Source organism: Thalassophryne amazonica, chromosome 21 (assembly GCF_902500255.1).
Source record: "Thalassophryne amazonica chromosome 21, fThaAma1.1, whole genome shotgun sequence".
In the NCBI taxonomy this organism is placed as follows: domain Eukaryota; kingdom Metazoa; phylum Chordata; class Actinopteri; order Batrachoidiformes; family Batrachoididae; genus Thalassophryne; species Thalassophryne amazonica.
The window spans coordinates 15,177,908-15,194,848 of NC_047123.1; the positions used below are offsets into that span (position 1 = coordinate 15,177,908).

Consider the following 16,941-nt stretch of genomic DNA (forward strand, 5'->3'; position numbering starts at 1 on the left):
ATTCTGGACTCCACCTAAGTATGTACCACATTTCTTCCAAACTGAGTTGAAAATCAAATTCCTTGACCTTTCCAAAACTAATTTTTGAACAGCAATTTCAGGGCCAACCTTCATTGGCATGCCAAATTTAGTATAAATCAGCAAAAGGACCTGGAAGGAAAAGGCAAAAAAAAAAAAAGAGACAGACATGAACTTGACTGCAATGATTGACCATTGGCAAGTTTCACTACAGATCCCATCTCAAAATGTCTCAAATTTTTGTTCATCAAGGTTACCTTGCAAAGAATAAAGGTTATTATAGAAAGTTCTAAATCCATCATTTATCTGTTTAGATGAGGTTAAACTGATGTCCTCTGATTATCATACACCTGGCACATGTGTAACTGTTTGAGACGGTATACTAGAAGTCAGCCTGATTTTTCACCCATTTCCCAATAAATCAGGTTTATGTGAAACAGAGCATATTCTGCTTTTTTATTATACAGTTTGTTCAACTTATATTTCAAAAATCAAATCAAATCAATTTTATTTATATAGCGCCAAATCACAACAAACAGTTGCCCCAAGGCGCTTTATATTGTAAGGCAAAAGCCATACAATAATTACAGAAAAACCCCAACAGTCAAAACGACCCCCTGTGAGCAAGCACTTGACGACAGTGGGAAGGAAAAACTCCCTTTTAACAGGAAGAAGCCTCCATATTTAACCGTAATAATTTTATTTAACATAGACGTATCTTTAGTGTGTGAGTGCAAGACCTCAAGAGGTCTTAATTCAGTCTCTAATATTTTAATTTGCTGTTTTCTTCTTTAAAAAAGCATAGGAAATTATCATCACTCTCAAATATGCTTTACTTACTTTACTTGATATATGTTATGTCAATTAATGCCATAAAGACCGTGTTCACTATATATGTAACTATTTTAGGAGTTCAGGACATGGAGCCGCCATCTTTGTTGAAATCCCACGTGATCCCATCTCATTGGGTACTCTGTACCCTTCCCCAGACTTGTGCATCTAGACAGTTTTGGAGGTCTACAGACAATTTATTTAACTTCATGGTTGGTTTGTGCTCTGACATTCACTGTCAACTGTGGGACCTTATATGTAGACAGGTGTGTGCTTTTCCAAATCATGTCTAAGCAACAGAATTTACTCCTGGTGGACTAAAAATAAGATGTGGAAACATTTCAAGAATGATCAGTGGAAAGAGGATGCACCTGAGTTCAATTAAATGGACTGCATTTATATAGCACTTTTCCATCTGCATCAGATGGTCAAAGCGCTTTACAATTATGCCTCACATTCACCCATTCACACACCAAGGGTGCTGCCATGCAAGGCGCTCACTGCACACCAGGAGGAACTAGGGGACTAAGGACCTTGCCCAAGGGTCCTTTGTGATTTTCTGGTCAGGCTGGGGTTTGAACTGAGGATCCTCTGGGCTCAAGCCCGATGCTTAACCACGAGACCATCACCTCCCCTGGACTCCAATTAAGCTGTAGAAACATCTCAAGGATGATCAGTGGAAAGAGGAAGCACATGAGCTTTGCCATGAAGCTCACCCTGAGCTTCATGGCAAAGGGTGTGAATACTTACGTATATGTGACTTAGTTTTTTATTTATAATAAATTTGCAAAAATCTCAGAAACCTTTTTCACATTGGTATTATGGGGTATTGTGTCGAATTTTGAGGGGAAAAAAATTTCATCCATTTTGGAATGAGGCTATAACATGAAAAAATGTGGAAAAAGTGCAGCACTGTGAATACTTTCTGGATGCACCGTACCTAGAGCTTGTAATGGAACTGGATGTATTACTAAGGATTTCATCAAATGTTGTAGAAGCCAAAGTGGCTGTATACTATATTGCAAGAATACTTTTGTGTGTCACAGATAGAGAACTACAATTGCAGCAAAAGAAGAGTGCAGTTTCCTGTCAGGTTCTGTTTAAGGAGCCTTCACACCAGCACATTTCTTAATCCCTCCCAGATGTGGCACGAACTGTGTTTTTGTGTGTGTGTGTGTGTGTGTGTGTGTGTGTGTGTGTGTGTGTGTGTGTGTGTGTGTGTGTGTGTGTGTGTGTGTGTGTGTGTGTGTGTGTGTGAAGGGGCCCTTAGGAATGACAATAACAAAATCTCAAAAGTAGTTAGCATGAACCGAGAAGAATCATGCTTCAGTCACGGAGAGCTGTGCACTGGCTCTAGAAGATGTAAACCTAATAGCCTGTTCATATTTGTGGGGTAAAAAATGCAACAAAAATACTGATAGTTTAAATATCACTACATGATAATCATAAAGCAATGGTTAGTCATAAGTTTTTTTTTTTCATTTTTCTTTTGTCTTTTTGATGTAACCATCATAATCTTTTAAATATGAAATGATGGCATACATTGCACATCTTTTGTATAAATATAATACACCTCTCAGAGCTCAGTTTTCTTAAAAGAGGATGTAATTGCATTAGAGGGTCATTTTTCCTGGTTTGTTGTTCATACAGTTAAAAAGGGGACTGTATTAGGATCAATACTGTGTCAAATAGAGGTTATCTGCAGGGAGAATAATAATAATTATAATAATAATATACTGAAAAACACAGAACTCATATGAAAGCCCCCTTAAAAGTTTGGATTATATGAACTGCAATGTTAAACTATTTGTAACATGAATTTGAATCTTCAGTCATTCCAATGATGCATTTTGTGTCATTCTGAAGCAGAACATTTACTAAGTGCAGCTCTTAAAGTCTGCCTGTGGCTAAAATGGTTCCACCCTTTAATGTGACATCAGAGTTGACAGACAAAATAATGTGTTATTTGTTGCTATTTTAGGCCTCAGTCCCAACTCAAGCTTTTTTCTTTTAAAGGGAAAAAAAAACACATTTGTTTTTCCAAACCTCCTATTTACCTTGGGCTTTGGGTAGACCTGGTTGCCCAACTTCTATGCCACTGAGCTACCTGCTCAGAGGTTAAGATGCATACCACATGCTGTAGAATGTGGCTTGTAGTGTCCCTCGGGCTTTAAAGAGCTAAAGCATATGAGGAAACGTGAGTTACATGAGCATTCTTGTGCTCTGTGTGTGTCAGAGACCTATAAATAAATCTATGCATAAGTAATGAGACGTCTTATAAAGTGAGCTAATATGAGGAGCTGCGTCAGTGCATCACCAAACAGGGAACTTCCAGCCATGGTAAACGTGCCACACCAAATACACAACACCCCATGCATCCAATCATCACTGTGCCACTAAGACTGAGGCCCCAGCACCTGAGCCAAAGAGGAAGCATCTCCAAGCCGCATGGGCACTGGGAACACACCCATACCATCAAGACCACCAACCATCCAGAGGACGCCCAACACTGACCAGACAGCTACCCTCTCTTCAGCAGGTACATATAGACACTGGGTACATACTAATTTCTCTCAGGAGAGCTTCAGAAAGAAAGACTGAAATCAAAAGCCCTTCCTGCAGGTTCTCTTATCAATACTTCAGGTCAAGGACTGGAGAAGAAAATCAATTAAATAGTGCCCTGGAGATCAAGCACTGGTTATTCCTGCTAACCCCTATAAATGAATGATTGCACAAATGTTTATAACACAGAATGACTGACAGTATCAGATTTTTGTTTGCTGCATTCGGAAGCTTGCTGAATGACTTTATTAATGTGCCAAGAAATGCCATGTTTATGTCTTGATTTTGCAACACTGTCATCTTTGGTTTCTGTTCTGCTATTACTATATCTGTCAGAACAGATATAGGACAGAAGCTTGGGACTCCTCTCTCTTTTTCTGCTTCAACTTTCAGTCCCCTACTTCACCAGACTGTGAATTCTTCAAACTATACTGGATTAACCATGGAATTGATCAGCTGGTCTCTGAACGCTATTGACACCATTTTTTCAACAAGGAAATCAGGGCTGGGGGACCCTGCGTGCCCAGATGGAACCTACCCTGTGGGCTATGTTCTTGACTCCTGGGAGACTTGGAGTGTCGCATGCTTTGCGCCATTCTCGGTGTAGGACATCAAGGATTTATTTATATTTGGTTTCATTGTAGGAGGGCTGGTACTTATTGGTTTAAGTGCTGCCCTGACCTACCGGAAAATTGGCAAGACAGCTGCCACCAGAACCATGACCCCTCACTTGTCCGTCATGAATAATGAGTTGGGCAAGGCAATACATTCTCAGACTGTGTTAACCCTTGAACTCAGACGCAAAATGGATAACATCTCGGAGCAATGCACAGCTTGCAAGGGAAGATGTCGGAGACCAGGGAATATTCATAATTGGATCTGGTTGTTCATGTGAAGCTGTAATGGTGTTTTTCACTGCTCAACCATAAACATATATGGAGTTTAAGAAATAATGCTGAATGTTTGAACAAATGTACAATGAGATATGGGTGTTTCCGTATGATTGGAATGCAGCGGAAAAACAGACGCCATAGTACACGTCGAGGGTGTTGTCAGGGATAATTTAACTTCAATGGGGTGTTTTTGCTTTGCTTTTTCTAAACGCAAAAAAATAGTTTTCTTGTCCCCAACTTTTTTTTTTTTTTTTTTTTGCATATTTTGGTGACATAAATGCAGCAACTTTTTAAGACAATTCTTAAAACCCCGGTCACATGGCACTATCGAAGGACACCAAAGCCCAAATGAAACAAGAAATCTGGACCTATGTTGACTTTTAGAGGAATCGTTTAACCGTCGTCCAGCTTCATTCCTGCAGCTGGCACTTCGTCAGAAATTTCAAACTGTTGAAAAATGTGAAGGAATTCCAATGACAACCTCAATTTGTCCCTATTCCATTTTGCCATCTGTCTTGATTGTTCCTTATCGTTTGTTTTGTAGTTTGCATAACGTCAGTGTTCTGTTTGACTGCCATCCAGCTTCGTCCAACCTCCCAAGTCCGACGTCTTGTACGAACGTCAACGATATCTGAACAGATATCTTTAATTATAAACTATTATAAACTAAAGTTCTGACAAGCTGCCCGTAAGATCCTTGCGCTGCTATGACTCATCCATGTTTGGGACAAAATGCAATGTTGTCATACAGAAACAATAGCGGTAAGAACGGTTTATCAACTTTAACAATTAACGCATATTCCAGCCATTTGTGGCTGGCCTGGGGAGGTGATGGTCTAGTAGTTAAAGCTTTGGGCCTGAGACCAGAGGATCCTCAGTTCAAATCCCAGCCTGACCGGAAAATCACTTAAGGCCCTTGGGCAAGGTTCTTAATTCCCTAGTTGCTACCGGTGTGTAGTGAGTACCTTGTATGGCAGCACCTGACATTGGGTTGAATATCAGGCATTATTTGTAAAGCGCTTTGAGTGTCTGATGCAGATGGAAAAGTGCTATATAAATGCAGTCCATTTACCATTTATTTGGCCTGCGTGTGCACACACGTTGTTGCTGTGAAGACAACCAACATCTCTCACCTGTTAAGACAACCAAAGCCTGCCCCTGCAAGTCCTACAGATATGAGGACAAGGTTGGCTGCGCTCGGTCTGTCTGTCGGTCGGTTGTGAATGTTTCGTTTTGATTTAGTTTAAAGCATTGAGGTTAGTGTTCACTTTGTTGTGCTTTATTCACAGGCTTTTTGGTGATGGGAAAGGTGCAGGATCATTTGTCCACCTTTTCTTGACGATTTGTGACTTTTTTCCTTCGTTCAGCTATTGCCGTGTGCCGTATGACCGGGCCCTAAAACATATTAAAAAGCCATAGATTCTAACTGAATATGTCATGAATTCTTAGATATTACAGTGGGGAAAATAAGTATTTGACCCCCTGTCAGTTTTGCAGGTTTTCACACCTACAAAGAATGGAGAGGTCTGTAATTTTATTGTAGGTGCGCTTCAACTGTGAAAGACAGAATCTAAAAAAAAAAAAAAAAAATCCAGAAAATCACATTGTGTGATTTTTAAATAATTAATTTGCCTTTTGTTGCATAAAATAAGTATTTGATCCCCTACCAACCAGCAAGAATTCTGGCTCTCACAGACCTGTTAATTTTTCTTTAAGAAGCCCTCTTATTCTGCACTCTTTACCTGTATTAATTGCACCTGTTTGAACTTGTTACCTGTATAAAAGACACCTGTTCACACAATCAATCACACTCCAACCTGTCCACCATAGCCAAGACCAAAGAGCTGTCTAAGGACACCAAGGACAAAACTGTAGACCTGCACAAGGCTGGGATGGACTACAGGACAACAGGCAAGCAGCTTGGTAGAAGACAACAACTGTTATGATTATTTATTAGAAAGTGGAAGAAACACAAGATGACTGTCAGTCTCCCTCGGTGTGGGATTCCATGCAAGATCTCACTTTGTGGGGTAAGGATGATTCTGAGAAAGCTCAGAACTACACAGGAGGACTTGGTCAATGACCTGAAGAGAGCTGGGACCACAGTCACAACACATTACATTAGTAACACATGATGCTGTCATGGTTTAAAATCCAGCAGGACAACAAGGTCCCCCTGCTCAAGCCAGCACATGTACAGGCCCGTTTGAAGTTCACCAGTGACAATCTGGATGATCCAGAGGAGGCATGGGAGAAGGTCATGTGGTCAGATGAGACCAGAATAGAGCTTTTAGGAATCAACTCCACTTACCATGTTTAGAGGATGAGAACAACCCCAAGAAAACCATCCCGACCGTGAAGCATGGGGGTGGAAACATCATACTCTGGGGGTGCTCTTCTGCAAAGGGGACAGGACGACTGCACCGTATTGAAGGGAGGATGGATGGGGTCATGTATTGCGAGATTTTGGCAAACAACCTCATTCCTTCAGTAAGAGCATTGAAGATGGGTCATGGCTGGGTCTTCCAGCATGACAATGACCCCAAACACACAGCCAGGGCAACTAAGGAGGGCCTCCGTAAGAAGCATTTCAAGGTCCTGGAGTGGCCTGGCCAGTCTCCAGACCTGAACTCAATAGAAAATATTTGGAGGGAGCTGAAACTCCAAACCTGAAAGATTAGGAGAAGATCTATATGGAGGAGTGGACCAAAATCCCTGTTGCAGTGTGTGAAAACTTGGTCAAGAACTACAGGAAACATCTGACCTCTGTAATGGCAGACAAATGTTTCTGTAACAATTGTTAAGCTCTATTTTTCTAGGGGGTCAAATACTTATTTCATGCAATAAAATGCAAATTAATTATTTAAAAAAAAAATCAGATAATGTGATTTTCTGGATTTTTTTTAGATTCTGTCTCTCATAGTTGAAGTGTACCTACGATAAAAATTACAGACCTCTCCATTCTTTGTAGGTGGGAAAACCTGCAAAACTGACAGGGGGTCAAATACTTATTTTCCCCACTGTATATAACTGAGTGGATCCATGTCATTTGATTTGTGGGTTGTATGTCATGTGACATGTATTATTCATACCATTCATACCATGTGCCGTTGTGTTTCATTGACCATGCAATAGTTCTTTTTTAGTCTGCAATTTTAGTGCTATATGAAATGTGCTATTGCACGCCTCAACCACCACGCATGCTCACACTACCGGGCGGTGTTTAGCTAAACACAGCGGAGTTTGTTTTGCTGGCAGACAACAATTTGAAGGAGCTAATTTATGCCGTTAATTATTCTAAAACACACACACACAAAAAGAAAAAAAAAAACAAAAAACAAATCCACCATGCTGTAAGCTGTTTGGAGGCAAGTCGTGAGGATGAAAAGCTGGACAAATTTCTGACGTGATTTTTTGCTGGACTGAGGAACTACAAAGTATTTTTTTTTGAAGTACACAAAATCAGTGCACGGCATCACGGACTACATCGTCACAATTTTGGACTCCAATTTAAGTTTGTGTTCGACTGTTACGCACCAGTGGAACACCAAAATGTAAGTCCCTTTTCTGTTGTTTATAAATTACTAAAAAATCAAATGACAAGGATCTATTTTAGCCATTATACAAAACAAATAATGACTATTTAAATTCTGTGAATGATGGAACAGTCCATCTTTCACCTCATGAAATATTCATACATGAACTCAAATATTATTTGTATACTAGATATAATTATGATCTACATGCAAATTTGATTGCCACATACCTTCTTACACTTCTCTTTTTCAAATGCAAATTTAGATGTTCAAAATATAAGCTTTTGTGTCCCTTTGATTACATGACAGTTGCTTAATTTAGATTTGTGTGAGAACAAAATGTGACAAGAAATTTACATTCGCAAAGTGTATTTTTACTTACTTGGTTGTTATTTATTGGGCAGAAAATAAATGTACTTATGGAACAGCTACTGTGCATTTTTAGGCCTGTTTTCCGTCAACTATCACTTTGGTGTCCCACAGGATTCCTTACATGATGACCAAATCTTATAGCAACAAGTCCTGCCTGGGAATTTTATGTATGAATCAACTATGTGATATGAACTACCAGGATGCTAGTTACATCAGGTACTTTCCCCAAGCCACCATTGTCTTCAGGCAGTAAGACTGGGGGAATGTTCCCGACCCCTCATGGCATAGTGATTTTTGAAAAACACTACTGCATTTGGTATATGTGATAAAAAATGTGTAAGACGTTACATTTTTGTTTGAACTGAGTGAACTATACACATGAATTTTTGTAACTAGCACCATTTCATAATAAACAAATCAATTTGAAAATCTGACCCTCATGTCACAACCTAGTACCTGGTTATAAAGAAATGCCTGTATTCAGGACAACAGTGTTCACACCAAATGATAACAATGCCACACAAAGCTGTCCATGTGTTTCTATTTGTCCCTAAACTTTTAAAATGTTTGTTTGTGATCACAGCAAACCCGATAACAGAGGAGAGAGTGTTAAAAATATAAGACTTCACAGTTATTAATTTATTAAAACTGGTATTATAGCTGACTTACCCTGTTAAAAAATATACTACACATCCAGATATGTGGTCTCTGCCCCAATATTCAAACAATAGTCATTCGTCACAAGAATGCTCTGAGAACACAATATCCCCCGCTGGCTAATGCTGCTTTGGTGCAAGTGCTTGGTCCATTCTGATAACATTTCAAGGTATCTGATAACATTTGTTATCAGATAACAGACATTTACTTCTATCAAAAACTGTAAAATGAGCTCAATTTTAGTGAAGAATTTCTTTCATAATTCAAGAGGAACAGTTCTTTCTAATGAATCACAGGATAGAATACTAAATATAGTACTTTTCAAAATTAACCTGTTTATTCAGACTGCACTGAAAAACATAAATGAAAAGGAATTTTCTATTATGTGCTTTAAGTCCAACCATATGATAATATGTATATTACAAACCTATAACAAGGTCTTGTATCAGGTTTCACAAAATTCCTCCTAAAAATGTGAGGAGTTGATTTCAGAACCCTTTTAGGGAGGGAGGGGAGGGACGGCCGGACAGACAGGTAAACGAGTGGAAATCACCACGACATAATCCCGGCAGTGGGGGATAAAAATTTAACTGTGCAATGATACAACAATTGACAAAACATTCATTCATTCATTTTCTATACAACCTATCTATCCAACCTACATGTCTTTGAAAGTGGGATGAAAATGGAGCACCCAGTGGAAACGCAGGTGACCATAGGGAGAACATGCAAAATCCACACAGAAAGAAGTTCGAAGCAAATTCTGTGCCTTGAAGCTCCATTTAATGTTGTAGTACATATGTCAGGCCTGTGTGTGGCGCTGTAATGTTGCCAGAAAAAAAACAAGAAGACTAGAGCATGTGCATAAGATGTGTAAAAGCTAATCAATTTAACACCAGAAGCTAAAACTTTCCAACACAAAACACAGAGCAAAATAAAGTGTTAAGAGAAAGAGGGTCCACACTGATCATCTGAAACAGACTTACTGTAATTGAAAGGGAAGCAGTGTGTTTGTGTATTTTTAAAACACATGGTTTGGTCTGCTGGCTGCTCTCCACTCTATGTGCACTTTAAGTCAATCAAGTTTATTCAAAAACTGCCTTTATTTGAATTTGATCAGTTTTCACTGACAGGGTGCAGAGTGGATTTATCAGTGTGGCTTTTGTGGAAAAACTGTACTCCAGAGACCAGTTTTTCACAGGCTGTGCTCACGTTCAGGTACAACCTGACTGACTGAGGACCAACCGCCTGTGCTTACGGTCCGGTGTCAGGAGAGTGCTGAGCTGAACTCCTGACACTGGGAAAGATCCAAAACTTGTAAAGATGTGAAAAAAATAAACAATTACCCAGGAAAACAGAAAGGGATACACTAAATCTGACAATCTGCGTGGTGGCGCAGCGACATTGTGCCATGACTGATGTTGTTTAAAAATGCAAAAGTACTTTTTATCCAATCACTTGATGAATTGATTAAATTAATTGCTAGAATACTCAAATATTTTACTGTTGCAGCCCTAGTGGTCATGGCATCATACTTCCTCACTACAATCTTGCACTGATGACGTCTTCTCACTGTGCTGGTGTTCAGTGTGGCTACAGCAGTGAAGACAAACAATTCTGCAGCACCTTTTCATCAAGAGAACCTGCCGGACTCTCCTTTGCTAAATGAACAGCCGGGCTGCATCGCCAACTGTCCTCTCTATTTGTGCAGAATTCACATCCCGCGCAAGAGCTACAGCCAATCACAAGCTGAGTCTGAAGGACTGGGCAGCCACAGGATATAAATGCATGAGTATCGTAAAAGTAAAAAAAATATACAGTGGCTTGCAAAAGTATTTAGCCCATTGGTATTTCATGCATTTTAACTTGTTTATGGCATTTCAAATACAAAAAGTAAATCAGGCTTCTCAATATAAAAATTTCTAAAATGATCTTCCTTAGACTCAAACTGAAAGTAAATCTCTACACCTTGATATAAAATAATTAAAAATATAAAAGCCAAGATGATGGGCTGCATAAGTAATCAGCCCCTTTGGTATAATTCCTGTAAATAATCAGTTTAATTGCCTTCAAACAAGTCAGGGGATGAATACATGAACATTTCCACGTCATTGAATATGTCTTGAACTTTATTTACATCAGTTATGAAGAAATGCAAACAGCATGGCACTCTGTGGTAAATCTGTGTGAAGGAGACAGTTCTCAAAAACTGAGTGACTGTGCAAGAAGGAGAAGAGTGAGGAAAGCCACCAAGACACCCAGACAACCCTGAAGAAGTTACAGGCTTTTGTGGCTGTGATTGCAGAAATTGTGCATAGTGCATGTTTTGCATTTTGTATCCCCAGTTATACAGCTTCATGATGAAGTGGTACAGAGGACGATTTTCTTAAAAAGAAGACCTGAAAGTTCAGCTACAATTTGCCAGAAGGTACATCTGAGATGCAAGCCTAGATTTGATGTTTTGGTGAAAGAAACCCCTCCTCTGTACCACTTCATCATGAAGCTGTGCTCACTATAACAACAAAAACAAACAAGCATATAAAAGCAGTGCCCTGTTTCGGACGTTTGGTTCTTGTTTTGCTCATGGGGCTTTTGCAAACTGGTGGTTGCGGTGCATTTGGCTGGTAGAACGTGAACACCACTGTGCAGTTCTCTGTGTGCTCCACAGGCGGAGCGCATCATGACCGTTCACCAGGTCGCTGGAGTGTCATGGATGGAGCAGGAACTTTTTTAACTGTCAGTGTGTGAAGACAGTTATTTGTCAGAGCTCGTGTGTAACAAGGCGCGTACTGCAACTGAATAGATGCCATTATTAGCAGACAACAGAAGAGAGCAAGAAAGTATTTATGCATATAAGGAAACTGTTATTTACAATGAGAGTGATGGATTTGTGGAACAGCTGTAGTAAAAGCACAGAGCATAATCAGTTTTAAAAACAGATTATACAAAAGTAAGTCCCTTCGGCTGCTCCCTTGTTTGCACTTGAGGTCGCCACAATATAATATAGACCGTATAGACAGCACTGAGCTGGATAAAGTCCAGTAATGTAACTTAAGTGGCTAATTGGCACTTATGGTGATTAAACATGCAAAATCCTCATTTACATCCTGCTCGCTATGTCACATTGCCACCTGCTATCAATTATATATTTACTCTTAGTAAATCAAACTGTCTCCACTCTGAGGCACAAAAGTTTGGATTATCCATGTAATTTGGCACTTGTTATCTGGTATCTTAGTAAAACAAGCCCTTAACATACCATCCAGGAATCAACAAAGCCACCATGTTCCTCGCCACCGCGGGATTGCCACCATGAAGATTTGAAAACAGAATGTTTATCCTCATTACACAACCTTTTAATTTGGAGATTAATAACATGGGAGTTATTGAGCTATTGCTTTAACCAACTGGAGAAGACTGACTAGTTTGTTGATTTCTGTCTTGTCTGTCTCACGTTATTGTTTGTTTCTATTCATTCAATCACTACATGTGACAGAGTACATACATGGGCTTTTCCAAAGCCTGAAATAATGATAATCCAATCCTGCACTTCCATGAAACACTGGGGCCAAAACTGTTTGTATAGCTCATTTATGTCCAATTTCACATTGCTATTTATGCTGTGCGAAATTTCAAAGCAAAGCAAGGCACAGGAGGACAAGTATTGGACTTATTCACCTAATTATTACTTAGTGTGGGAACATGAAATAAACCAGACTGCAGCATGGTGGAACCTAAGACTTTACTATTCAGAGGGCAAACTCTGAAGTGAGAGGTTTTCTGGGAAGGGCACCATTCACCATTCAAAATCCTATAAAAAAACTGCAATCTGTGCACTGTCCTCTGATGAAGACATGAAGTGGGTAACAGTTTTTCTGTAAATGACAGTGTGCATGATTAGAGTTTGTAATACAAGTTTTTACCCATCTTAACAGCCTCATTCCTGTTAAATGTCTTCTTCCATCTCCATCCACCAGACCTCCAGAGAGGAAGAAAACCCTTTAAAAAATATTGTAGAAATCATAGTTATGTGGTTTTGAATTTGTTGTAGTCATTCTTTTTTACTTTTTTCACTTTTGAGTTTTGTTTCTGAAAATTTAACCTTGAAATATCAGGAAAACTGTGCTTGACTTTCAGAGTTTTGCTGGTCTATGGTGCATTTGCTTTTTGCTGCCAGCCGATAATGTACCTTCACTCTGCCTGACCAGACATGGGCGCACAAATGAGCACAGTTATAGTTGGTGCTCACATGATGTGCACCCTGGCTGTGAAAAGGAAAACTGCGCCAGTTGTGCACTACCAATAGGACTTACGCTGTGCTGTGCCTTGCTTTGAGTCAAGACAAAGATAAGGTTGTTGCTCTCTAACCAGTCATCTAAGGCAACGGCTGGATGTTACTGGGTCTTCTTGGTGAATCCTTTGGTACAGCTGGAATGGCTTTGCATCAAATTTAAATTTGCTTAACAAGACTCACATAAGTTGTATTACTTGCATTGATAAGGAGCGACAACTATGACACTTCCCTGAGCATGATTCAGCATGTAGGTGCCTCAGGGCTCGGGATCCTATCAACTGGAAAGTGCCAAATAGATATCCACGTATCGCTGAGCTCCAGCAGGCAGAATGGTGCCTTTGGGAGGTAGAGATGAATGCCTGTGTTTTTGCCAATCAGGATCCAGGACACTTCCATACTGTGATCGATGTGACAATGTGCATTTTTGGGAACCACACAGACAAACATAAATATTCATAGCAGTTTCATAGACATGGGCAAACATCCAACTACAATATCATTGACCTGAATCAATTAATACTGTAGTCTATGAAGGATTGTTCCCCACCATCATGTAAAAATAAATAAATAAATAAAAATACTCTTACTGGTGCCTTTTCATTTCACCCCAATTGTTAGCTTACGGGGGAATTCTGTGAGGATGGTGGTGTGAAGGTGTAAGCATTGCCTTTTGACCTTTTTAGAGATATCTTCACTGAAATTTAGGAAACAAAAATCCCACTCAACAGTGAGTGGTGACTGCTGTTCTCCTTCTTATCGTTTTTCCTTTACACGAGTTCTGCCTTGGTACTATAGAAACGGTGCAAAGTTGAAGGAAAAACCAGTATAAAATATCAAAGTATTTTGTTGGGCCACCAATACTGCAAAAACGGTTTTGATGTACCTTGGCACTGATTCTACAAATCAGCTGGAATGACAGAATTACAAAAGATATTCATTCATTTGGTGTTTTGATTTGATGATGGTAGAAGGCAATGTCTAACATGTTGCTGTAAAATTTCTCAAAGGTGTGTTAAATTGGACTGAAATGCGGTGACTGTGAAAGAAATAGCATAACCCCACCAAAAAGAGTCATCAAGAACCTTTCAGTGACCCTTGTTGTCCTATGGATGAGGCATTTGTTGTGTTTCTCCACTCAATCCAGGTGTTCTTTATAAATGAAGTATAATAATACTCACCTGTAAGTAGTGACAAGTCCGTGAAGACTTGAGGTCTGTGTGCATCATCGGTTTGTCTAAATTTAGTGAAGATTTCCGATAGGCCTCCTTGGCCTGACTGACAGTCAGCGTAGACCAGGAGCTCCTCTTCATGAATTTTCCTTCAGGGACCATGGCAATGTTTTCGCAAGCGGAGCACTTGACATCGTTGTTACTCTTAGAGGGCTTGAGTGACAGGTCTCCAAAATGGTGGCTGTGCATGGAATCTGGATAAAAATGGCTTACATGCTCTCCGTGATGCCGTGACATAACACTGGGTGTACGGTAGGTGCTATCGCTGTCGAGGTTGTCGTCAGAGCTCCACCAGCCACCAGGGCGGTGTTTCCGTTCTTTGCTTTTACTCCTTTTGCTGCCGTGTTTGCTGGAATGGTGGCCATGATGATGGTAATCTGCTCCTCCTCCTACAATGTCACCCTTTGTGCCATTCATTTTCGATGAGCCCTCCAGTGAGTGAGACTTGGTGAAGAGTTTCTGGACAGAATGAACAAGGTGTCGGATGCGGCCGGGACTCTCACTGCGTTGGTCAGTAGCGGAGGTGCGCTGGTACTGTAAGGTATGGAAGCCATCGCGGTGTAGCGGTAGTTGTTTTTCAAACTGGTCTAGAAGGTTAGCAGGCAGGCGGTTGCTCTTGGTGCCAGCATGGTGGGAGGACACAGCCGCGGCAGCTGCAGCAGCAGTGACGGCTGGGGATGTGGCGGAGGCTGTGATAGCAGCGCAGTCTTCCCTTGTGGCAGAATCGTAAAACTGAGAGCTGTAGTGCATTCTGGGGAAGGTGCTGCTGGAGATGCGGTCAGAGACAGGAGCCGGGGGCATCAGGACAGGAGACATCACCATGCAGTCCGAGTGGATGGAGCTCCGTGGTGAGTAGCGATGGTGGAAGTCCATGGGGCAGCTCTCTGTGGGGCTGAGCAGGTAGGGATGTCGGGAGTCAGAACTATGGCGAGGACGGAGCTCACGGACATGGGGGTCATAGTCCATGCCATGGGGTAAAGGGATTTGGTGGTGGGAACGGCTGCCTGACAAGCCCTTCATGTTCCTGGGTGGGGGGAGTTTTCTGCCTTCATTGAACTTTTGAGAGGAGGACCAAGGTGAAAACTTCTGGTCTGTGTGACACAAAAAGCAGAAGAAAAACAAGAAATTATCATTTACTGTATTACACTTGGTTAACAAGCAAATTAGAACCACATTCACACTCATACAGGACTTTCTTACGGCACTCAGTCACAGCAAACCTGCTTTGTATCCATCCAGTGAATGACAGAAGGACGTCTTCTGCAGCTGCATTCACATAATTTGAGATTTTCACTGACCAAGTGGTTGTGTCAGGAAAGGCATGCGGGGTAAAACTCGTGCCAAATCAACATGCAGATTCATAACAAATCCGTACTGGTGACTCAAAGTGAAAAAGAGAGAACTTTCTATGCAGCATCTAACACAATGTAAAGCAAGGCAGGGCTCCCCTCACAACTGGGGGGGGGGGGCTGCCAGACACCAGCGGTAGTCAGACAGTAGTGTAGTCTGTGAAAGTCACACTCATTGTAACTCAACAGCACTTAACTGAGGTTAGCAAGTTTTGAGAGTAATATAACAAAACTTAAGTGTTTAACAATATTCCATATCTACAAGAAACCATTTACCAGCATTGGTATAAAACCCCAATTCCAATGAAGTTGGGACATTGTGTAAAATGTAAATAAAAACAGAATACAATGATTTGCAAATCCACTTCAACCTATACGAGGTCTGTCTACAAAGTAACGGACCTTTTTATTTTTTTCAAAAACTATATGGATTTGAATCACGTGTGATTGCATCAGCCAAGCTTGAACCTTCGTGGGCATGCGTGAGTTTTTTCACGCCTGTCGGTTGCGTCATTCGCCTGTGGGCAGGCTTTGAGTGAGCACTGGTCCACCCCCTCGTCGGATTTTTATTGTCAGGGAAATGGCTGAGAGGCTGCCGCTTTGCTCCATGAAATTTTTTTCAGAAACAGAGACAGCTAGTTGGAAACCATTAGAAAGATTCAGATGGATTTCGGTGAAGATTCTGTCGGCGTCACATGGATTAAGGAGTGTTAAAACCTTTTAAAAGATGGCCCACAGCGGCGGAGGGCGCACAGCACATGGAGCGGCCATCGACAGGCTGGAACGACCAGATCATTTCTAAACTGAACGCTGTGTTGATCCGGGACATCATGTGACTACCACAGAAATGGCAAGAGAGCTGGACATAGCACTTTTGCGGCACATTCCACTGTTACAGGAGATTTTGTAATGAAAGACGTGCGGAGGATTTTGCGCGTCGGCACGGAGCCGCTCATGGTGCGCAAAAAAAAAAACAAAACACCTCCGTGTTGGAAGTCTTACAGGACATGTGGCATGTCCAGCTGTTACACAATTTCTCGGATACTCACTCGACTGAAAAGCCATCGAAAGCCATCTGAATCTTCTGAATGGTTTCCAACACGGAGGTGTTTTTTTGTTGCAGAATTCTTGCAGGGTTGGTAGGTGATCAAATACTTACACTCAACAAAAATATAAACGCAGCACTTTTGGTTTTGCTCC

General features: G+C 40.8%; 1 protein-coding gene across 7 annotated transcripts in view; it reads right to left on the reverse strand.

The window, feature by feature from the left end:
- Positions 1 to 16,941, reverse strand: part of LOC117503122 (disks large-associated protein 2-like) — a 425,071-nt gene that overhangs the window by 211,162 nt on the left and 196,968 nt on the right. For all 7 annotated transcript variants that reach the window (XR_004558488.1, XM_034162291.1, XM_034162297.1 and 4 more), the window contains one exon: positions 14,342 to 15,483. Coding sequence is in view for 6 of the 7 variants with exons in the window: in XM_034162291.1 (XP_034018182.1) it covers positions 14,342 to 15,483 (1,142 nt within the window). In the remaining variant the exon portion in view is untranslated. The remainder of the gene's footprint in view (positions 1 to 14,341; positions 15,484 to 16,941) is intronic.